The 24,033-nt window shown below is 40.2% G+C and overlaps 1 protein-coding gene across 1 annotated transcript in view; it reads right to left on the minus strand.

Annotated features, from left to right (window-relative positions):
* The window catches only part of RARB (retinoic acid receptor beta), a 374,880-nt gene extending 356,275 nt beyond the window's left edge, over nt 1-18,605 (minus strand). The window contains exon 1 of the mRNA XM_074371378.1: nt 18,242-18,605. Within this exon, the coding sequence (XP_074227479.1) occupies nt 18,242-18,419 (178 nt within the window). The 5' untranslated portion in view covers nt 18,420-18,605. The remainder of the gene's footprint in view (nt 1-18,241) is intronic.
* Between the last annotated feature and the right edge of the window lie 5,428 nt (nt 18,606-24,033).

The raw sequence follows: 24,033 nt of genomic DNA on the forward strand, positions 1-24,033 counted from the left end.
TGTCAGTGCAGAGCTTTTGAATGTGTCATTTCATTCTCGAAAAGTTATCCAAGGAAAGTAATTTTTTTAGGGTGGGGGAAAAAATCTTTGGATGTAAAAGATGTTTATTATTTTCTGTGCTGGTAGAAAAAATAGAAAACACCAAATGCATATAATGGTTTACCTCTACTTCATAAAATATTACGCAGAAATTAAAATAATTATGAAGGACATATTACAATAGTAAAAGAAAAAAATTCTTGTGGAAAGGGTTTTAGGTGCATAAAATGAACTGAAAGAAAACAGAAAACTGTTTGAAGAAAGTAGAATTGGATGAAAGTAGAATTGGAGGTATGTCTGGCAAATGTTCATCATAAATCATGTATTTAAAGCAGACTGCAAAGGTGACTCTAAGCTTTCCAGGATCCAATGAAAAAAGGAAGATGTGATCATTAAATGTTTCCATTGCCATAAGATAAAAAAACTTTTTTTCTCACTGAAAATATTATTTGTGCCGTAAAAATCAGAAGACGTATTTCCCCTGTAACGGCTCATAAAGGAACACTGTGGAACAGAGCAGGCACTAGTCTCAGCAACTTCCCACAGAGCAGCAACCGATAGCATCCTTTTGTAAAGGAAAGCAGAGACCATAATTAAAACTTGTATTTGCTTTACGACTACAGTGACATAAAATTATGTAGGCATGTGGGCCAAGATCAAAATAAAAGAGGGGAAAATAAATAGTTTCATTTTCTAGAGCTATATTTTAGGTAAAGTACCTTCTGATACATTCTTATGTCTCAGTATTGGAACATTTATGAGCTCTTTCTATTCAATAAATACAGGCATTAAAATAAATTGCAGGCTATTTGTCTAATAAGAAACAGGAGAAGATAATCTAAGTCATAATGGCTAATATCTAACTATCTTTATTGTAAAAAGTAGTCCCTGAAAATGTACCTAACTCCACAAAACGATTGACCAATAGGTTTTAAACAATTGCATTGATTTCTACCAATCAAAATCTTTCAAAATGTTGGCAAGAAATTGGGAGAATAATTAGCTTATGGGGGGCCCCAAGAGGCAACAGTGCTTCACTTGTTTGCTCTATAAATTATTTAACTATAAGAGGCTATTCAGTTGTACTTAAAGAATCATACGATTCCTATTCTGATCTTTACCAAGTCATTGGGCAAAGATAATACCTTTATGTCCCTTCAGATCCAAAGATGAAGAGCTATGTAAATATTGGATTTTGAGCATCCATAGCTCACCGCCATTGCTGCCCTTCCACAATAACTGCTGGGACTCTGTACTACGTCCCCACTCAATTTCCCTAAAAGACTCCACATTCTCCCCCTACTGTCTTTTTCTCCACACTCCCTCCCTCCTTGCCTGCTTTACATTAAAGGAAAAACCTACATGTCAGCAAATTCACAGGATTCCTTGACAATGTAATCAGAGACAACATGGGGGACTTTCTCCCCAGAGATTTAATTTGTCATCAGAGAACACTACTGTGTCTTGTTGCACTGCATTATAGATATTTTAATCTCCACTGAGAGACTGTAATTTAGGAAAACAAAATTCCTGGTTCAGGTGGCATCATTTCAAATCCTTGCATAGATGATATGAACTGAGTTAAGGTCTTTTCCCAGTGCAACTGACTTAGTTACTGCCCAGCTTAGTTACTATAACATGAGCCAGCAAAGTGGTTGAAAAGCTCAAGGTGGATCTTTCCATTTATTCCCCCATGTGCTTCAGGATAAAAATTCATCCATTTTCAGATTCTTTCCTTCATTCCACAAAACTAGTGAGCATCTCCCTGGTGAAAGGCATCATCCTAAGTGAAGGCGGCAATAATGTAGGACTCAGCCTCGACAAGTTGACAATTCCATACGAGGGGTAAATGTTTAAACCACATGGTAAGGGGGAATAACCCAAAATTCTTCATTAGAGACATAAAACTCATGTGGTAAGGGTCCAGAGGAAGTAAAGGTGAATTCTGAGCAGGATTTTCATTGAAAAGAGGAGAATATTATCCCACAAGCAATGTCTGGGTATTTATATCATGTTGGCACCAGCGCTGTATCTGTATGAAAAATATAGACTGTCCGGGGCTTTTCAAACTCTCCCTGTCTACCCCTTGCCTGGACTAAAGTGTCCCTTTAACAATTGAGAGAAACATAAAACTGATGCTAGGGTCTCTGATACATGCCTACAACCTCCCGTAGCCTGGCACTTAGAGATCTTCTTGTCTCTGGTGTGCGGGAATGTGGGGGCAGAGAGAAGAGGGGAAGACGGGTGAGAACCCCAACACAAGTCCACGAGAAAAGACCGGTTGTCCTCAGGGAGTTAGTTGATTCTGACTCAATTTATCACAAGTTTCTGAACCGGATGATTTTTTTTGATGGCACATCTGGCAACATCATAAAAACCCCAAGTCCCAAGTGATTAGACAGGAATTACTTTTGTAAATTATTTATGACTATTACTGATGTGAGCTCATTCTGAGCAGCAAGCGACAGAAGTAGCCAAGGACAAAGGGAAAAAAAAAAAAAACTGGGGGTGGGGAGGAGGTCCTTTCTCGAGATGCCTCTTAGAAAGGGCCACCATTTATCATGTGAAATGAGAAAATTGCCGTCATTAACAGATTGGAATTAATTAAGCATACCTCAAGGAATCACCGGGCAGTCTCTTTTTCATTTGCCTGTTAAAGGAACGCATTCTTTAGTCGAGCAGTTGAAGCTTTCCATGAAAAAAAAAAAAAAAGTGGCACACTGTGACCTCAGAGAGAACTTGCCAGTTAAATATCCCCTGCTGTGCTCTGTAATGCAAGATCCACAGTAAGATTAAGAAATACTTCATATTTCCCCCCCTGAAAAACCCGCCACCACTGACATATCGTAGCAAACACCAGTACCATGATGACCACACAAAAGCAAGCATTGGGCGTTTGGAAACATAAAGCATCTGGTCTCATTGTGTTTCTGTTGAAGGTGTGGGTCTGGGGGGTGGGTTTGGGAGGGGGAGGCCAAGAGGGGATAAGCATACCAGCACTGACTATCCCTTCCTGTATCCAAAGAAAATTAATCCCACTGAGATTAACATGCCCTTGAATCTATTTGCTTCTGCTCAGGTAGTTTTCCTTCCATGAAAAAGAATCTTAGTTCTACAGATGATTATTTTCCATTTCCTCTTTGTCTTCAAATTCTTGGTATTCCTCCTCTTCCCCAAACCCGCTGCCTCCCTATCAACAAACTGACCCATGCTGGGGGCGAAATTGAGCCTGATGGAGGCTCTATGCAAAGGACCTCCCATGCAAGCTTTCATTCAGTGCTCATGCTGGCCCCTCTTCCCAGCAGATAAAATGGGCAGAGGGAACAGTCTCCTGTTTCCAGAGCAAACTGTTTCCACCAAGGAAACAGTGAGAGGTGAGGAGATTGAGCCAAGGGTCGCAGAGCTGGGTCACAATGGAGGTTTTTCTGGCTCCAAAGTCTGCACTTTAAAATCCTCTTCTCTATATTTTTCCATAACCTGTTGTCTGTTGGAGGTGATTTCAAATTGTTCTGGGAGGGAAAATCCTGTTCCTTCGGCTCCTCGAGTCCTTGTCAAGAGAGCATAACCTCAAATTCATAGCTTCTCAAGGCTTACAAAAATCCTTGGCTGAAGAAAACAGTTTTTATGGAAAATTGCCTGAAGGCTATGAAGACCTTTTTTTTTTTTTTTATCTTGACACTCTAATATTTATTTTTGGATTAAGTTCAGATTGTGAGAGAGCTACATGTACCTGGAGACTTTGCTTGGGACCCCCGTGGGGGACCTGCTTTCGCTGACTGAACTTTGGAATGATTAATTTGGCCCACATTGAGGGACGTTATTAAAAACACAAACACACATAAACAGAGTCAGATTTACTGTGTTGTTGGGCTGTGCTTGGCGGCACAGTCCTCCGTGTTCTCAAGGTGGCTGGATGACTGCATTTTGTGGACCCTGTCAGCCATGTGGCTGTGTTAGCCATGGGACTCTCCTTGAGACAGGCTTTTAGGTCATCTGAGCAACATTCATTGTCTACCTTGTAGGGATGCATTTTAATGAACTGGCCTCAGGTTGGTTCCATTTCTCTCATACTTACTTTCTCTTTCCCCAAAGTTACTCCTTTTACAATTCTAAAAAAGTTGTGCACATGACTTTTTTGTAAGTCATAAAATTGATTTTCCTCAATGAAATTGGATGTAGGTAAATAAGTTAATCAAAAATACCTTACATTTGTTGTGGAAAAAATAAGATAACCTATATGGTCTCTCATATAGATGGTAATTATGATTTCTATAGGCAGTAGTGCTGACAACAGTTATAATCTGTCTAGAGTCTATGAAAATAGAAGTGGCTTGGGGGTGGATGGAGTCCATGGCTCCCATAGGATATAGCTTTGAGAAGTTGCTAGGATAACTTTCCTACTCCAAAGTATCTTCTTGGAAGTTCAACCACTGTAGACTCTATTTCAAAATGCAAATGTCCCTGGGAAGGGTTAATTCCTTGGAAATGGAATCAGGCATAAATATCTTGAACGTGACACTAAGATCTGGGAGGACAAGGATGCTCATTTAGACAGGACATTTGTTTCAGTTAAGTATAACTGAATTAGCTCAACAGAAGGTTTCCTTTATCTTCATTAATTGCACAAGTTGCTGTTTAATGCATTCATATGCCAACATTTAGTGAGCACTTACTATGTGCCAAGAAATACGCAGCGAGGCTACCATGAGGCAGTCATGACTCCTGAATAAAGTTAAAGAAAACATCACAGGTAATCCCATGTGACCAGCAATAAATACTATAAATTTGCTTCCCAGAATTTGTCCTGAACCCACATAAGACACCCTGAACATACACAATATACATCTGTTAAAAAGTAGAAGAATATTAAGTACCCTTAATATTTAAAACAATCCTATTAAGTCTGTAACTTGTTTTCCCCATTGAACATTTTCGTGTCAATATTAATTTCTCCATTGACATTTAAAAGGGCTGCTTATCATTTTCATTCTCTCTCTATTTTAATAAATCATTTTTTATTAGCCAGGAAGGTTGTCGCCAGTTTTTTTTTTAATTATAAACAAGTCTGTGCTAATATCTGTGTCCTCCCAAGCACACTAAAACATTTATTTCTTATGAATAAATTCATAGCAGCAAAAACGCAAAGCCATTGGTATGAATATTTTAAGGCCCTTGTCATTTACTGCAAAATTATTCCATAGAAAGGATATATCAATTTTCATTCTCACCATCAAGACTGCACATGAGTGTTCATTTCTCTATAGCCCGAGTAACAATGGGACTCTTTCTTTTAAATCTCTGCTTTCTCATAACAAGAAATAAAATCCTAATTTGCATTTCTTTGAAAATTTGCATTGGTCCAACTACTGTTAAGACTGAAATTTAAAAAAAAAATTTTTATTGGCCATTTGCCTTTTTTTTGTAACGTGAATTTTCTGCTTAAGGCTACGGCCAATTTTCTTTACTTTTCCTTTCTCCTGTCTGTTTCTAACACATGGAGAATATAGTCATAGCCTTTATCTTTTTAATGCATACTTAATAATTACAAAATATATGCTCTCTCTCTCTCTTTATATATATATATATGTATATGTATGTGTGTGTGTATATATATACACACGCATGGGGTATAAAGCATATTAGTAAAATGAGTATGTAGGAATTAGAACTCTTGTCACTTCTGTTGCATCCACCCGTGTGGTTCTTGCTTATCCCATCCACTTGCCTATCCCATTTAACCCCAGGAGATATCTCTTAAGTTTGGTCTTTATCATTCCCTTGACTTTTTAAAATGTGTAGCTTTATTACAAATATATATATTTTTCTGAACAATATTTCTCTGAGGTTTATAAAAATGTTAGCATCCTGTGTAGTCTTAAAGAATTTGCCTTTTTACTCAATATTATGTTTCTATGATCTATTTGTGTTGTTGCCTATAACTTCATTTTCATTGATGAAAACTATTTAATTTAGTGCATATGAGCACGTCTGCTCACAGATATTTGGATGGTATCCAATTTTTACTTTTTGTGAACAGTGTTACTATGACCATTCTTAAACACGAATCCTGATATTCCTGTTAAAGAGCTACTCTAGGATTTTGCTTGGTCATAGGAAATCTGAATATTACATTGTATAGGAGGGTGCTAAGTCGTTTTCAAGATAATTACACTAAATTATACTCTCGCCAGCAATATATCTCAGAGTATCTGTTGATCGACATTCTAGTGAACACTTGGTATTGTCACTACCCTTCTTAATTTTTCTAACAGTGAATATAAAATGACATTGCAAGGTGGCCCTGATTTGTATTTCCGTAACTACCAATATGAGGTTGATATGGGACATTTAAATTCTTTTTTCAGTAAAATGAAATCTCCTGACTATGTCTGGCTCGGATTATTCGTCTTTTTCTTCCAGTGTACCAGGTCTTTCCATATCCTTGCTATATTCCATCTCTGCCAGTCGTGTTTACCATTGGAGTCTTGGGTCCCAGCACCAAGCCTTGTCTTTTCCATTTCTCCACAGCACTTCTGTTTGCCCACTTCTGAACACACATCTCTGTCTTCCATTCTCAAAGTGGGGAATCAAAAAATTGTGATGAGTACTAAAGAGATGTTAACCTTTGCAGCAGTATTTACTTCATGTATATTTACTTAAACCTATTAGGGGATTCAGAGTGGAACAAAACTATATTAACAGCGGCACATGCATACTTTAATTTGGTTCTGGAATAAGATTTCTTGCGAAGAAGTGAAAGGCAAATCCTGAAATTGCCTCCAGGGGATCAGGGCAGGAGACAAGGATGGTGTGAAGTCCGTGGGCATCTCACAGATTGCCATCAGAACACACAGAAATCCCTATTTGGTCCAATATGCCATCAAGACATTCTGATAAAAGAGGTTTACTAAGTATGGGAAGGGTTGCTTTCTTTCGAACCACGTGGTCATCATTAAGTGCTATTTACTGGTGTAAAATGTCAAGATTAGGTTTTTCTCTAGGCATCTTATTTTAGATTGGCCAACTTCATCACCATTAAGCAATTAACATTAGAGTAGCTTGGTATTAACAGAAGCAAAACCATCGCGGCTGAGAAATGTATGTTATTATAAACATTGCAGAAATTAGATCAAGCGTTATTAGAGATTGTTTATAGAGACAGACTGACTTGCAGAGCCTGCAGCCCCAGGAGGAGAGGAGGGCCCAGCCTTGGCCTGAGATCCCTGACTCTGAAGGGAGCTCGCCTGTGAGACAAGCTCAGACGCACGTGCACTTTCTGGATGTGAGCTCTTTGTGATAAATATGAATTACTCCGCAGGCCAGGGTTACTCATGAAAAAGAGTCCTTTCCAATAAAGTCAAAACCACCTCCTGGAGAATTCTGAAATTTAAGGGAAAATCTTGGCAAAGTATAAACACGGTGAAGTGAAAACTGTGGCCTGATGTAGACTTTAAAGAATATGGAAAAGTACTTGTGTGTGTAAGAGCAACCTTTACGTTCGGGAAGCAGTTCTTAAAATGAACAGTTGATGGAATGAAAGTCCTGCCACAAGAAAGGATTTTGCTTACGAGCAGATGGATTCTGACTTCAGAGAGCAGGTGATAGTAATGACTGTTAGTATTTGTTGAGTTTCCACTGTTACAGTGCTGTGGTAAGTAGCTTATGTGTATCAACTGATGACAGTCTCCTCATGACTCTTTGAAGGTGCCACTACCCTGATTTTACAGACCAGGAAGCTGAAACACAAGTTTAAAACCCTGCTCAAGGACACAGAGGGGGTCTGCGTAAAACTGTCCTGCAAAGTCTCCTGCCTCATTTCTACTGCCTTTGCCCCCCAAATTATCTGCATTAATACCATTTTTGGTTCAACAAGATGAACCTTTCCTAATTAGTACTTTTGCCGTTGACTGTCGCCCCTAGAGGTGAGGGGCAGTCTCTGAACAATGCCGCTCCCGACGCCCCGTGTGATTCACCCCAAAACAATGGCTACATAGCTTACTGCTGCCATCAGCACCCACAGGGCACAGGTCAAACCACCACCCTTATCCCCAAAATGCCCTGACATTTCAATTTTGTCTAAACACTTGTAAAACTTATGGACATTTGGCAAAATATCTTAATACTAAATTAACAGGATGCCTTCTCATTGGAAGTGGTCATTTCCATCAAATGGTACAATGGCCTTTTTTAGATTTTGGCCAAAAATTGGAAAAAAAAAAAACTACATACACAGATTTTCATGTTATTAAATTTGATTCATCTTATGATGTAAAAAGACGGTAGCCCAGGTACCCACTTCACTGAAGGCAAAGTTAACAAGGGAAGAGTTTAGTGAGGCCCAGAATCCTTCAGTGAAGTTTACATGTGATGTAAACTTTAGGTCTCAAAACAATTGAAGAAGGTTTTTGGTTGTAAGGAACTAAAACATCTCAGATGTGGAGAACTAACTGAAGTAGTTGTAAAGACCAGGACATGAACAGAGGATAGAACTAATTGTATGACAAAACTTACTCTAAGTATAAAAAAAGAAAGGGCGTATTACTGAAAAAGGGTGCCAGGAGCCAGACAGGGAAGTTGCTCAAATTTGCCTGATCAAAGAGGGAGAAGCCACCATGAATTCTGGAAGGTTAGACAAAGTCAATGAAATTTATAGCTCACAAATCCTGAAGAGACGGCCAGATAGCCAATAAAGTGATGCTGGAGATCATAAAGAACCAATAATTATAATGGTAAGATCGCTGTGGCCAATGTTCTCTCAGTGACTGGAACTTGAAATATGAACTTGTAATAAGAATCACTCTTCTGGAGAGTCACACAGGCTCCAATAAGACAGCGATGGGTAACCTCGCAGAGCTGGGAGGCAAAGGCTTTAACATTAAAATCAAAGTGCATATTAAACAAGACAGGTGGGGGGTCATGGAAGAGGGTGGGAGTTTAGCACCCAAGGATCCAAGGAAAGGACCCAAAGAAAGCCAGGGAGGCATACAGAGAAATTCGTTTAAAAAGTCGCGAATGTTGTGACTCATGATCATGGACTTGTAGCTGCCAGAATTAAGAGAGATTGTCTAGGAAGGGAACAAAAAATCACTTTCCTAAAATATTCATTCGTTCAAGCCGAGGGAGCCACAATACGCAGGAAAAGAAAGTCATTGTGAGGATAAAATTATGAGAAGACAGCTGAATTACTAGACATTTTTAAAGGGGGAAAAGGTCAAATGCATAGTTTTTCCCTCTCCAGTGGTAGGAAGGTATTGGCCACAGTTATGGTTCCTGTTAGTTTCCTGCGGCTGCTGCAACAAAGTAGCATAAACAGTTCTGGAGGCTAGAAGTCCAAAGTCAGGGTGCCGGTAGGATTGCTTCCTTCTGAGGCTGTGAGGCAAAATCTGCTCCACGCCTCTCCTCGAGCTCCTGGTGGTGTGCTGGCCGTCTTGGTGTCCCCTGTCTTATGGCAGCATAACCCCAGTCCTCACATGGCCTCCTCTCTGTAGCCCTGTCTCTGTGTCCACACTTCTCCTCATGACAAGCACACTCACCATCCTGGATTAGGGTCCACCCTAATGACTTCATTTTAACTTGATCATCTGAGAAGACTCCATTCCTAAGTGGAGTTACATTCAACTCATAGATCCTGGGGATTAGGAGTTCATCATTTTTGGGGAGACGCAATTCAACCCATAATGGTCCTGGACGTTTTTCCTGGTAAATCCTGAAATGAGGTCTCATGGGAGGTAGAACCTGGCAGGACACACAAGGGAGAACTGATGGCTCTGATGGGCTCACCCAGCAAACGATCAGAGAGATGCGGAGGTGCCTTCTGCAATACCTAACACACGTGTGTTAAGTAAATATTACAAGAGTGAATTCATGAATGACAGCATGTTTGATTCCCTCTTGTACATCATGGGGACTCTGGTTACACATCAGGAAATGGAGGCAAAGGCTGGATGGCTCCTTATCAAACCCACATGCCATCCCAGATGGAAAATTAAAACACCTTCAAGATTTGCAGACACTAACTACTACATATAAAATAGATAAACAGATTTCTTCTGTAGAGTACAGGGACCTATATTCAATATCTTATACCAGTCTTTAATGAAAAAGAACATGAAAATGAATATATGTATGTATACGGATGTCTGAAACATTTTGTTGTACACTAGAAATTGACACAACATTGTAAACTGACCATACTTCAATAAAATAAATTAAAAATAACTAACTTCAAAAACAAAACAAAACAAAACAAAACAAAACAAAAAGCAACCCACCTTCCTCCTTTCCGTGGGTCTTGTGGACATGGCTTTTCCCAGCACCACGCCCACTGTCCTATGTGTGGCACATCACTGCATTTGGTTTTGCAAACCCTTCTCTGCCCATTTCACTTAAATAGCTCCTTCCTCTTCTCTCAACAGCCAGAACATTTACTTTCGAAGCAGTTTATTTGACACGGTTACTTATTTCCAACTGACTCATTCATGGATCCATCCACCCATCCATCCATCCATCCATTCATTCCAGTAATCGTGAACCTTCTGGATGCAATGGTTCTTTTAGTAACATTTTTTATGACACCCGCTTTACTATATCAAGATGAAAATCATAGCTAATATAGCCCACCTACACATGTAATTTCAAAGAAGATAATATAATGCCCTGACTGCAATATCATGGATGAATTCAAAGAAAAACATTTATAATAAAATAATAGTTATTTCAACGTGTAAGTGTTCAGGCATGCACTAGTGTTAAGATGCATGTCCCTCTATGCAAAATTGCATTGAATGTTTTAACTACAAATGCAGGTTGATAAAAATGTGTGGTATTGGTGACCTAAACACCAAGAAGAGCACTGTCAGCAGAGACACAATTTCCTGAAATGGTGAACGACTCTTCGAAACATATCAAACAACACAAAGACTGGCCTACTCTCAATTTACCCAGCAATGATAGCCCTATAATTCAGGATACAATAAAAGCATACAATATTTTGCATTCATATTTTAAATGGAATTATGGTTTAGCTTGAGTTAATCATAATTTATTTGGGGGGGGCAGTTCTTGACATGACTGTCTGGTGGGACATTGGGAAATCATGAGGACATCAGGGAATTTTTTACTATTTGCAACTCTTGTTCACAGTCAGCCTCCTAGCCCTTATCCATTTATTGTCTAGAGTGCTGCCAATAATTGCAACATCCAAAAGCATATCCACAAATTTCCAAAATCCTCCACCAGCAAGAACCATTGATTCGGTCATTCCACAAACCTTAAGTGAGTTTCTACTTTGTGCCAGGCATTCAGGTTAACAGACGCAGAGAGGAGATAAATCTATGAAAACAACTGAAGACAGCGGAATAGGACATGTATAGTCAAAACAAAACAAAAATCAAAAAAACAGAAAAACAGTACGCACAGTAGGTCCGTGGGTGGGAGGGGATGTTACAAGCTTTGCAAAATCAAGGTCTTAGAGGACAAAGAGCCATCAGAGTTTTTGATCGAAACGATTTTAGGTGCTTATGACTTCCCAGTAGGAGTGCGAGATACTGTGTGTGAAAATCTTCGCATCACCTTGATATCCGTAGCTAACACCGAGTTGTGAAAATAAGATTGGCTTTAGAGCAAGAAGCATTCAAACCCAGGCCCACCAGTTTTGTCTGACAACCCTGGGAAAGTTGGTTACCTCCATCTTTGTTCCTTTATTTCTCTTTTCCTGTGGGCAGATAGAGGTAAGACCTGGAGCACATTAAATAAATGGCAGCTACGTTTAACACATGCTCATGGCAAAGTGAAAAATCAAGTGGTCTGATGGCAGCACCTGCCCATTGGCTGCTCTACCAGTCCCAAGTTCTTGGAGGTGGCCTGCAGCTCAAATGACCAGGTTAATTAGAGTCTCTCTCTGCCTTTCTCTTATTTCTCTCTCTCTCTTCCTCTCTCTTCCACCTTCCCTCCCCACCCCCTCACCTATTTAAATTACCAAAACCATTCAAATGTCAGAGGGAACCAAAGCAGAAAAACAGAGAAGCCAAGACAAAATCGGGAGCTGCATCACAGCATAAATGGCCAGAGCTCCTGTGGAACTGCCTGAGCTCCATCCTGAAGACGGCCCAGGGGGCAGCCGCCTGGGGGCAGCACTGCCTGTCCTCATGTGCGTCCACGTGGATGTGTGTGGAGGTTAATCTCCCGTCACTTAAGGTCACCCGAATGGGGTTTTCATCGTTAGAAGCAGAATAGCCCATCTGAAATGTGCACGAGTTGTAGACTGATGAGTTCATCAAGACAGAAATTTGGAACCCATGGAAGGTTTCACATCTCAGCCAACTCAGAGCTGTTGTGATTCCAGTTTTCAGAGGTTCAATTTTCAAAAGGTCAAAAATGCTCTTGGTAAAAGTCTGTTTAATTTATTTCATAAATAGAATACCAAAAGGCATTCTAATATAAACCCTAAAGCATCCCTTTCTTTCTCCCTTCTTGGTCTCTTTTTGGTATCTATTCTTTCAAACATGCCCTCCCTAGGAATGATCATAGGCAGGAGTAACTTAGAGGAAAATCCATTCCTGTTTTTATGATCACCTCCATGGACTGAAAGCCTATTTCTATTCAAAAACACACACTGAGAGTTGAAATTCTCCTTTGGGCATCGTAGTTAAGTTGATGAAATTGAACAGTAATCTTTTTGTTTCTAATTCATGTTCACATATTCCTGATCCCTTTGGGGTGAAGTTCAATAAACAGAATGGACCCAGCTCCTCATTAGAACTATTCAAAGGATTACACGCTGCGCTTGATCAGAGTCTGGGGAAATTGTAGGGACATCAAGGAGATGACACACAGATTCCTTTATTACTGGGGAAAGGGGCACTTCACTGAAGTAATCAATACCTGTTTAAGGAATGGAGCCTTACATCCTACACACACGGCCCTAGGCCTGTGCAAGACCACCAAAACCCTTCAATCATTCCAAAAGCTTCAACTCTATTTCTAAAACATTCAGATAAAAGCCTTTGGCATCTTAGAACTTTAGAAATACCAAATGACCAAAGCCAATGAGATGGACAAAATTGCTATAACTGAGTTTACTAAAGTTCCTAACAAGTTTCTTTCACTTTCTTTAAACTTATTTATATTTGGGTTACAAATTGTGAAGGATACGCACCTAAGGATCATACTATTACGTCTGACATTCACTAAATACCAGCAATATATTAAGTCCCAGATATCTTTAAATTAGATGTGATCTTTTTTCAGTGGGGTCCTTGTGTACGTTTAAGTATAAATATAACTCACAGTAGAAAGAAGATTAGACTACAGAGCAAGGGTGACGGATAACACAAATTAATGAGCTGGTTTTAGTTATCATCAATATGCAGGTATCTGAAACAGAATCAACACCCCTGGGCCAATTGTCCTTAACGTGCAATAAGGAATTCCAATCTGGCCGCACACCGTGCTTTAGCCAAGCTGGGTAAATAAGGCTCGTCTTAGTTTAAGACAAGAAATAGAAATAACACTCATTTTACGTCTTGTCATTGCTAATTCTGAGCTTCACAGTCTGTCGCTCCAGAAAGTTGGGATTGTTTTTAAGCGAATACCCTCTTTTGTGATTCTGACAGGAGAGCACTTTTGGATCATTAAAGAAACAGGGGAAAAGAATTCTCATTTTAAGATCCTGGCGTTAAACTGAGATCATTTTGAGAGAGGCTCCGAAGCCAAAACTCTTAATATTTTCCAGCTTACAACAACCTATAAAAAAGCACATGTGCGGCCATAAACCAGAACGAGCAGCCGTGAAAGAAACATAAAGAGAGACAGACGGACAGTTGTCCAACTTTCACAGCGAGCTCTGGAACATTAAATTTTGAGTGTTCCCTGGCATAGCAGAGCAGGCTTCCCTCCTGCTGGAAGTCATGCTTGCCAGAGGCGACCAGCTCTCTGCCCACAGGAGAGAGCTGAGCGGAGACATGGCAGTGACTCCCTGCCTATGGGGTCCCCCCTCAACCCCTCATTTTGATGAACAGTGAGAACTGCTCCCACAGGAGTTGGTGAAACTAAAGAGGTTGTGAGGTCCTATACAGGTCCTTCATCTCCAAGGACTCCGTGAACCATCATGGAAAGACATGCCCACAGTGCAGCTGGGGGATTATCTGAGGGGTTAAGTTGGTCTCATTGCCCAACACACTGGGAAGGACATGCACTTTGAAGTCCCCCCAAGATTTGGGCTTGAAATTTGGCTCCAACATGAGCCAGCCAGTGTAGGCTCTTTAATTTCTCTAAGCCTCATGGTCTTCATCTGTCAAATGGGACTGCTGCTAATGGCCCAGCAGCTATATTAAGAATCTATTTAAAAAGATTAAGAATGGCAGACATTAAATAAACACTCAGTGGATTATCCAGGAGATGCTTGATACATGGTCATTTTTCTTATTGCTTAACTCTCTCTTTTGTGGATTTCCTAATTTCTAAGCTTGTAGAGACTCCATGATATGAGAATTCAGTCATAATGCAAAGACAAGGATATGCACACACAGAAGATGCTTTAAGTTCACTTCTCTCCTGCAAATATATATATTTTTTCCTTTAGGTAGAAGGTGTTAGAGAGCAGAATTTCTGAAAAGTGGTCACAGATTTCCCTCTGAATTGTGAGTGGTCACAAATGGTCACACCAGTAGCCAAGTCCTCCATGCTACAGAGGAACAGGGTCCACTACTGGCACAGACCAAGGAAAGATGGGCTGTTAGCCTGGGCGTGGGAACCAGGAGAAAATCTGAGCTATCACATAAGGAATCACTGCTTGTCGGAGTTGAAATGATCTGATTTTACCCCTTTACAGTACAACTTTTCTTTCTAATTTATACCTCCCCTTATCCTGAAAAGACTTGAATATGACTGTCTTATAATAAAATACTGTTCTTTAAATAAAAATATTTTATAGTTTATGGAAGAGAAATTCAGCGAGATTGACTATAAATGAGAGGTCAGGTCAAGGACGCTGTTATGTATGGGAAGAAGGTCACGTGTGCTATAGAAAGGTGTTAGACAGACAGAGCTCAGGCTCTGGTCAGGAACAGGCTGCGCAGGAGTCAGAAGTGAATGGACAGAAGAGTAGGAGTGGGTCTAACATCAGTAGCTGCTGTGGAAATTCTTCATTTCCTTTTGAGGCAGAAGGTTCTGGAGCCTGCATAGAACATGGTGCTGAAAGAACCTTGTTACGAGGCAGAATCAAGAGGTGTGCAGATTATGAAAGAAATGCTAGCAGATCCCATTGTTCAGTGATGAGACCCTGCTTATGGCGTCATTCCCACCATGTTTGTTCCCTTCACACCCCCAGTTAGCCAGCTTTTCCACCCAAGCATGGGTTTTGGTAATTATCAAGATTTTATGAAATTTGGCTACCTCCCTAACTAACCTCAGTGCATAAATAAAGCTTCGTTTAATTTTAGCAAGAGAAAGTCTGTGTGTAACTTTTTGGACCTGCCCCTGGTTTCATGGTCTTTCTAAACTGCAGGCTTTGACAAAGGCAACAGCCTATCCAAGGGCCAACTAACAGACCACACAGTAGCAGTGGCTTCTTTTAATGATCTTTTTCTAAGTGGCTTTCGTATGCTTTGCCTGTAGTAGGAAATAATTAAGCAGCACACTATCCAGAGAATGAAGTAAGTCAACTTTGCAATTTCCAGCCTGAACTTTCTATACTTTGTCCTTTTACTGCGTCTTCTCCAGACACCTTCCAGTGACATCTTCCAAGGTGTAGTTACTCAGCACTCTCTCATCAGGGCCCTCAGAAAAAACTGTAATTAATTATTCACCATCTTTTTTTTTTTTGAACTGCTGACACTCTCCTTCCAAAGGTTGAATTAAATGACATTGCCAATATTTGACCAATTTTGATTTTGAAAAATAGCTATTTCATGATGGGTCGACTCAGTAGTGACGGCATCCTGTGCCTTGCTGGTAACTGTGAAATGAAAAGAACAGCCTTGTGTTTATAGTGAGAGCAGCCTTAGGTACGATCTAGCCCAGCTCGTTCAGGGACTAAGGAATTAGGAGAGCTAACATCTCCCCTTAGAGACACAGCCTGATTAGATTCGGGAGGCTTTGACTCCTGTCCCAGTGGTCTTATCTCCACTACAGGGGTCAGCAAACTTCTTCTGTAAAGAGCAAGACAGCAACTATCTTAGGATTGGGGGGCTATCTAGCCTCTCTCATTGTAGCATGAAAGTGGCCACAGACAATATGTAAACCAGTGGGTGTGGGTGTTCCAATAAAACTTGATTTACAACAACAGGTGGTGGGCCGGCTTTGCCTTCCAGGCTGAAGTTTGTCAAATACTGCTCCACAGAATTCTTAGACCCCAAACTATCTGCAAACAGAGAGCCAGGGATTGGTATATTGAGAGCCTGTTTAAGTGTTCAGGGGTGCTCATCTTGCATAAAGATCTCACCCACCCCTCCATTTACTGCACTCTGCATTTTCCTTAAAATTAGTAGCCAAAGAAGCCCAAAGTTGCTGGGGTTTGATGCTGAGCATCTAGGGGCCACAGCCACCCAAAGTTTTTAACCTGCAAGATTAGCTCCCCCAGGATGGGCCTAACACTCATGTCTTAATTCCTTGCCCACATCTACAAAATGTTCTTCCGACCTAAGGAGAGAAATGTGTTAGAATGTGCTCTCCATCAGGCTTGCTGAGCTATAGAATTATTTAGTCAGACCCTACCATGTGATAGTTGAAAGTAACTTCACTATATTATTTGCACGTTGGGTGAACCAGGCTCACACTGGCACCTGGGCCAGCAAGATTGAATCCAGGTTTTCTTTCTGCCTCTCCTGATAGCCAAGGAGCTACTTTGGCTGCATCTACTTTCAACTTCAACTTAAGAAGCATGGGAAAATGTTATTAAGCAATTTAAAAGACTTTACTGGTCACACACTTAGGCCAGAAATCCCAAATAAAGAAGGGAAGAATTATAATCAGGTCATTCCAAGGAGGAAAGAAAACAAGTCAATAAATATCGGGCAGGAGAATATTACGACTGCAATCAATGTCCCTGCAGTGAGAGTCTGTCCATCTGTTTGTCCATCCATCCATCCATCCATCTGTCCATCTATCCAAATACCCAAGCATCCAGAAATCCATCTCCTACTAATTCTGAAGGCACTGTATCAAAGCTGTGGGATCCCAGGTAGGCGAAGCAAGCTCCCTGCTCCCAGTGAGCTAAGGAGATAGTAGGAGGGAGAAGTTATGGAGCAAAGACCACAATACAGAAAAATTAAGGGAGTATTTTAAAAGAAAAACTTCTAAGGCTAAGCCAACACTTGGCGGAACATCATAAAAAGCAGCAAAATGTGGAATAATCAGCAGAAAGAACTCTGATGAGCTCGTGCCAAGTTATGAACCTGAAGGAACTTGGATAAGGTACCGTGCCTGCTGGATGCAGCACAATTGAGTCAATGTGCCTTTCACCTCCAAGTGCCCAACAGGAAGCCTGTTTCTAAAAGGTGGAAAAGCTCACTGGCTACCACAGCCTGTCCTTAAATTGGCAGAACTATCTAAAAACAAACAAACAAACAAACATATAATATGTATGCTTTCTATGGATAAGCCATATCAGTCTTGAAGAATTCTAACTCTAACTACTTCTATCTTATTGTACTAGATACTCAACATTGTAGAGAAGGCTGGAGGTAAGAAACAGTTTAAAAAGCCAAAAGTGATCAAGGACATTTAAAAGGCGTACACGGTACGAACTGGTGGCAAAGATCCCTGGGAAGTCGAAAACAATTACAGATTTTATTCGTACCCAGCAAATGAGTAAGAAATTCAAAGGAAGATCTCACAACCAAAATAGATGTTAAATTCTGGGTTACCATTTGTGATTTTTACGGTATTATCTCCTAATTCACGGTCCATGTTATTTATCAAGCGGCCAGTTTTTTCAGGTGCGTTGGTCACATCTGCTGTTACTATTTGTGTTTACATTTTATCAAATAGAACAGAATACCAATGTGGTTTTGAGTGACCCAGATCCACCATTTATCTGGTTTCAAATTATATTCCTGCTGATGGAACCAAAGGCAGATTTCTAGACCAAGAGAAACCAACACCCAACAAAATGAGAGCTCACCTTGGTTATGAACCGTCCTGTTTTCCGAGGTCCATTAAGCCAATCAATCAAGAGAAAAGAATAAATCCCAGTGGTACTTACTTGCAGGTGACGGGGTACTGCATCCACTTGGTGGAGGGTGGCCGTGAAGGCCGTGGAGGGGAGGCAGGGAAAGTCCTCCAATGACCGGCGGGAAGAGCAATGGGTAGGGCGCGGCCGGATAGTGAGTCATGTGTCCACTCACTGCCGGGACGTGACATGCGTGGCTGCTGGTGGTCATGTTTTAGGCCTCACAGAATGAAAGGTGCTTTGGGGCCGGAACTCATCACTCCAGGCCTTGAACCAAAGTGGGGCAGGCAGGTAAGTTCAGAGCAAGAGCTGAGCCTGAGCCGTGCTCTGGGCCAAAAGCAAGAAGGTTCAGCACCTGACCTTGCTTCTTCTCAGCATGGTGTCTCCACCTCTCGTTTTGCTCTGCTGATGACAGGAAGGATGGCTTTTTGGTTCAGTTTCTCAGTTGGAGGCTGGGAAATGCTATCACTTTTAAAGTCCAGAACTGCTAATCCTGTAAGAGAAAAACATGTACATATATCTCACAAGTCAAAAACATTTTTTTCTTTATCAAACCATTATATGAAAAAAGTCTCTGATACTAATCTGGGATTCCCAATTCCCACTTGTTCCCCTGCACTCACTACCTTAGTTTTCTTAAATTCTCATATTCTAGTATAGAATAAAACTTCTACCTAATTTCAGAATAACCCTGGCTATCTGATATTAACTAGCACCCCTGCCCCGAACCCATTCCTTCCCCATAGTCCTCACCCGGCTTAACTTTTCTCCATGGCAGTTAAACAGCTCCATTCATGACATGTGGGAGTATTTCTTTTTTTGTCTCCCTCGTTAGAATGTACTCAACAGGAGGGCAGAGTTTTCCTCTGCTTTGTTAACAGCTATGTTTTAAGCTCCTCTAAGAGTACCTAACAGGCAATAGACTCTGAGCTAACAGTTGTTGAATGAACGAGTGAATGAAATTTTTTTCTTGTTTCTTTTAGAGAAATGTATTGTGTGATGTTGTCCAAACTGATGTGCTCCCAAGACTTTGGACTTTCCAACTTTGGATTTTATGCCGCCATTTGGAATGACATACCCAACAAGATAACTATAATTGTGAGAGAAAACTATAACCTAATGAAAGGTAAGGAAGAGACACAGCCATTAAAGATCAGTGAAGTATTTTATATGAGTTCCTTTTTGTCAAACAGTATACACCTTTCTTGTAAGAGCACCATCCAGCCATTAGTCCATACAACCATCATCCCCTTGTCTCTGTTCAATTATCCATCCTTCTGTCAGATCCTAACTTGCTATTATGTGCCAAGTGCTGATGTAGGCGCCAGAGGTATACAGTGCGGAACAATGCTAATGTGGCTCCTGCCCTCATGATGTTTCTAGTTTTAACAGCTCCTAATTGAGTTCATGTTGTTAATGAGGGTTCAATTGCCCTGTCGCCCATAAAGGACATCCCAGGGATGCTAGAATTCCTTGATACTGAAATAGATTCTAGAGTGGGCTGACAGTGGACTTCATGGGCTCCCCTTGACCTTACTGACCAATGTTCACTAAAAGGCCCAAACTCTGGTGCCCACTGAATGGCAAGCCCTGAATATCAAACCATCTGGCACAAAACAAGAACAAAATCTTGAGGCTGGCATAAAGTGGCTGTTAAGCGCACCATTCTAGATTCTAGAGCCAGACCTGCTACATGCAAATCATGGCTCTGCCCCCCTTGGACAATTAGCCCTCGATATGTCAGTTTTTATTGGAAAATGGGGCTAATAATAGAATTTACTTCAGAGGGGGTATTGTGAGGATTAAATGAGGTTATGAGGTAATACCAAGAGAAGAACAGTGCCTGGGACAGGCAAATAGCAAACATTAGGCAAAAGTCTACCATTACTGTATGTGTTGTCCCATGAAATGATATGTCTCTGAGAACAAGCTTGCTGGATTGAACAAGTGGCTTTGGGGTCCAGGCAGGGAGGAGGCCACATCACAGTAACCCTGGGAAAAGAACATTAGGACTAAAACTTTTGTCATGAAAAAAGGTAAAGGTGGGGTATAGGTAAAGCTGAGAATAAAGACTCATTGAGGCTTACTGACTTCTCAGTTTGGTTTCTGCAAACTCTAAAATGTTCTAGTCAATAGTAACTTCCTTTTACAATAGCCAAGACATGGAAGCAACCTAAATGTCCATTGACAGATGACTGGGTAAAGAAGTTGTGGTATATTTATACAACGGAATACTACTCAGCCATAAAAAAGAACAAAATAATACCATTTGCGGCAACATGGATGGATCCGGACATTGTCATACTAAGTCAAGTAAGTCAGACAGAGAAAGACAAATATCATATATCACTTATATGTGGAATCTAAAAAAATGATACAAATGAACCTATTTATACAACAGAAAGAGACCCATAGACATAGAAAACAAACTTAAGGTTACCAAAGGGGAAATAGGGTGGAGGGATAAATTGGGAATTTGGGATTAACAGATACACACTACTATATACAAAACAGATAAGCAACAAGTTTATACTATATAAAACAGGGAACTACATTCATTATCTTAAAATAACCTATAAAGAAAAAGAATTTATATATATATATGTATATATATCTATCATATATATAACTGAATCACTTTGCTGTACACCTGAAATATTATAAATCAACTATACTTTAATAAATAACTTCCTTTTTTTTTTTTAACCATATATCAGGCACTTCACTTATGACCTCTAAGTTCTAGCTCATAGAACAGTCCTAGAAGGCAGTTGTTACGATCCTCATTTTCCAGATAAGAAAACCAAGTCTCAGTGAGGTCACTGAATCAGCCTGTGGCTAAGAGAGAATCTGCATCTAGGTCTAGCTGGTTCTACCACCTCGGCTCTTTCCCCTGTGCCATGCGGTAGTATGTACACTGAGTGCCTGCGTTGTCCTAATTGTCCCTACAGAGCAAAAAGTCCATGAGCAGTTGTGACAGGAGAAGCTGTCCTCACTTAGATGACCTTCTCCCCAGAGCCTCGAGTCCCTGGTCTGCTGGTATTAAACATGAATGTCATCAACAGGGAGGCCACGTGGTCCCAGGCTTCCCAGGACGCTGCTGAGCCTTAGGAAGGAGACGACGTTCCTGGATGACTTATGTAACATGCTTAACTCCAAAAGTGATGACCCCCTCAAATATCAATGTCTTTTTGAAATTCAAACCGCAACTTGTTTCTCTGATGAAAAGAAAGTAAATGGACTATGAGAAGTGAAATGTTTTCAAGGCTTTGTCTTCTAAAAATCACAGACCATCTGATACATTTAATGCTTTACTTTGTAGTTTGTAGTAAATTAATTAGAAAATAAACAATGCCATTTAGTATTTGCTGCATTTCCACTCAATTTGATTTTTAAATCACACACACAAAGCCCAGTGTTGTTACAAATGGTCTTTTCTATCTCCATTAGACAAACTACCTCATTAACTGGTGAAGCTGATAGTTCAGCAAACCCACCCCCGCAGGGCACAATTCTTAGATTTTTAAAGCTGTTTGTTTGTTTTTACCAACCAGGGACTATTTCTATCCTCAGTAATCCTTCATTTCTCTTTGCTTTCAAACACCGCACATTTTCGGCATCCTGCCTGCCTGGTTTGAAAAGTCTGGTATTCTACCTCGTATCTTAAAAAAAAAAAAAATAGAAAACAAACAAACAAACAAAAACCCCACTACTTAATATTAGACAAAGGAAAAAAAATCAATGTGCCAGGAAAATCCTGTTATGTTGGTGGAAAATTGTCTGAACAGTCACTGGGTCTCTGTTCACATATGTGACTGATTAAGGCTATTCCTGGAAGCAGAGAATTTCCTTTGTTTCAGGCTTTTAGGAAAAAAAGACGGTCACTGGTATTAGCAGGGCTTTTTTCTTTATGCCTGATTTAAGTGTGGGCTCATTCGGGGTTTTTTCCCTCACCACCTGAGGCAATGCAAACAGGAGCTGTGGTGGCAGAGGGGAAGGAAGTGGGGGCTGGGTCAGGGGGTCTTGGATCTATAACGCATGAGATTGCCTGGGTATCAGTTTCATCATCTGTGAAAGGGGTCAAGCTAAGAGGAGTAGGCTTTCAATCAAGTCTCTTAAACTATGTCGTCCAGAAAACAAGTATTTTACAAGAAGATACTAAATGAAACAAAAAAGCTGAAAGTAATATTCTAGACGAGAAAATTAAAAAAAAAGGACTTTAAAATAACTGTTGGCAGAGTTGATGCAAGTTCGCCTTTGAGAAATAGTGGCATAATGGGAGGTGGCAAGAAAGGTCTCCCCACTAGGCACCTGGACGATACTTGCCAAGCAGTGGCAGGCGTCCCGGGAACTGTTAACATCTGTGCCTGGATCTGTGAGATCTTATTAATACAACACATTATATTTTCTTCAGTTTAATTTGTTATTGTTTTCATTCAATTAAAAAGTTTTTTTTAAAAACTATATTTTAATCATTTTTTTGTCACACAATTTTCTGGAGCTTGGTTTGGTATGTATTTCAGCCTAAATTTGCATACAAGCTTCCAAGCTCATAATCCTTTCTTCTCTTTTCTTTTCTTTTTTTGTATCTGTTAACCCTAAACTCCTAATTTATCCCTAAACATCTGAAATTTATTTTATATAAACATGATACTTACATATGACTCTTAAAAAAGGCACATAGTTCCTTTGGACCTATCTGGTTTTCAAATGGAGTCCCTGAACCAGCGTATCAGCCTTGCCTGGAAACTTGCTGGAAATGCAGATTTTCCAGGCCCCACCCAAGATGTATGGAGTTAGAAAGTCTGAGGTGGAACCAGCAATCTAATCTGTGTTCTAACAAACCCTCCAGATGATTCTGACGCAGCTAAAATTTGAGAACCACTGCTTTAAAATGAGGTTAGCAAATTTCTTCTGTAAAGAAAGTAAATATTTTGGATTGCAGGCCACGCAGTCTGTCACAACCGCTCAACTCTGCTTTTGCACCAACTGCTTGCGGCACAAAGGCAGCCACAGATGATCCAGAAACAAGTGCGTGTGGCTGTGTTCCAACAAAGCACTATTCACGAAAACAGGCAGCCTGCTGAATCTGGCCCCTGGGCTGAGGCTTGCTGACCCCATTTCAGGGCAACAAAAACAGAAGCTTATCTTCTCTAGCCTGAAGTTCCCCTCCCTACCAGCAACCGCTCAAAACCATTCTAGCTGGACTTTTTTCTATTACTTACATTTCTAGATAATGTACTTAAACTATTTTTTTTTAACTTTGTAAAATTTTCTTTATTTTCTATTGGTTTCCACTATAAATACGATCTAGCTCTCTTAGGCTATTCCCCACCCACACAAAACTGTCTCTCCTCTCTTACTCCTAACAGAATTTCATCACAGTTTTAAAAATGAAAATTGTTCACATTATCATGTCTAAATTATTATGACTGGATTGTTTTGTTACAGCTGAGCCACGTGTTGTACTATATTTACAGTACTGTAAAGTTTCTTGTTTTTCCAGGAGCTGATAATTGCTTTGTTTATGTAATTTGATTAGTTTTCTCTGTATCTGTGGCTTCTCTCCCAACTCTCTGACAATTTTGTCAGACATGTCGTATGACACATAAGTTCCACAGCTGGAGACATTTCTCCTGTTCTAGGGCTGACTGGGTACTTTCCTAGCCTAGGACATGGATATCAAACCAAGACATTCTGTTATTATTATTATTATTATTATTATTATTATTATTATTATTTTCTGAGCCTGTATTTCTTAGATCCTATACTTCTTCATCTGGGTGGCTGTTTTCCCAAGATATTTCTGAGAAATGGTGCATATG

The sequence above is a fragment of the Camelus bactrianus genome, chromosome 1 (assembly GCF_048773025.1).
Source record: "Camelus bactrianus isolate YW-2024 breed Bactrian camel chromosome 1, ASM4877302v1, whole genome shotgun sequence".
NCBI classification, from domain to species: domain Eukaryota; kingdom Metazoa; phylum Chordata; class Mammalia; order Artiodactyla; family Camelidae; genus Camelus; species Camelus bactrianus.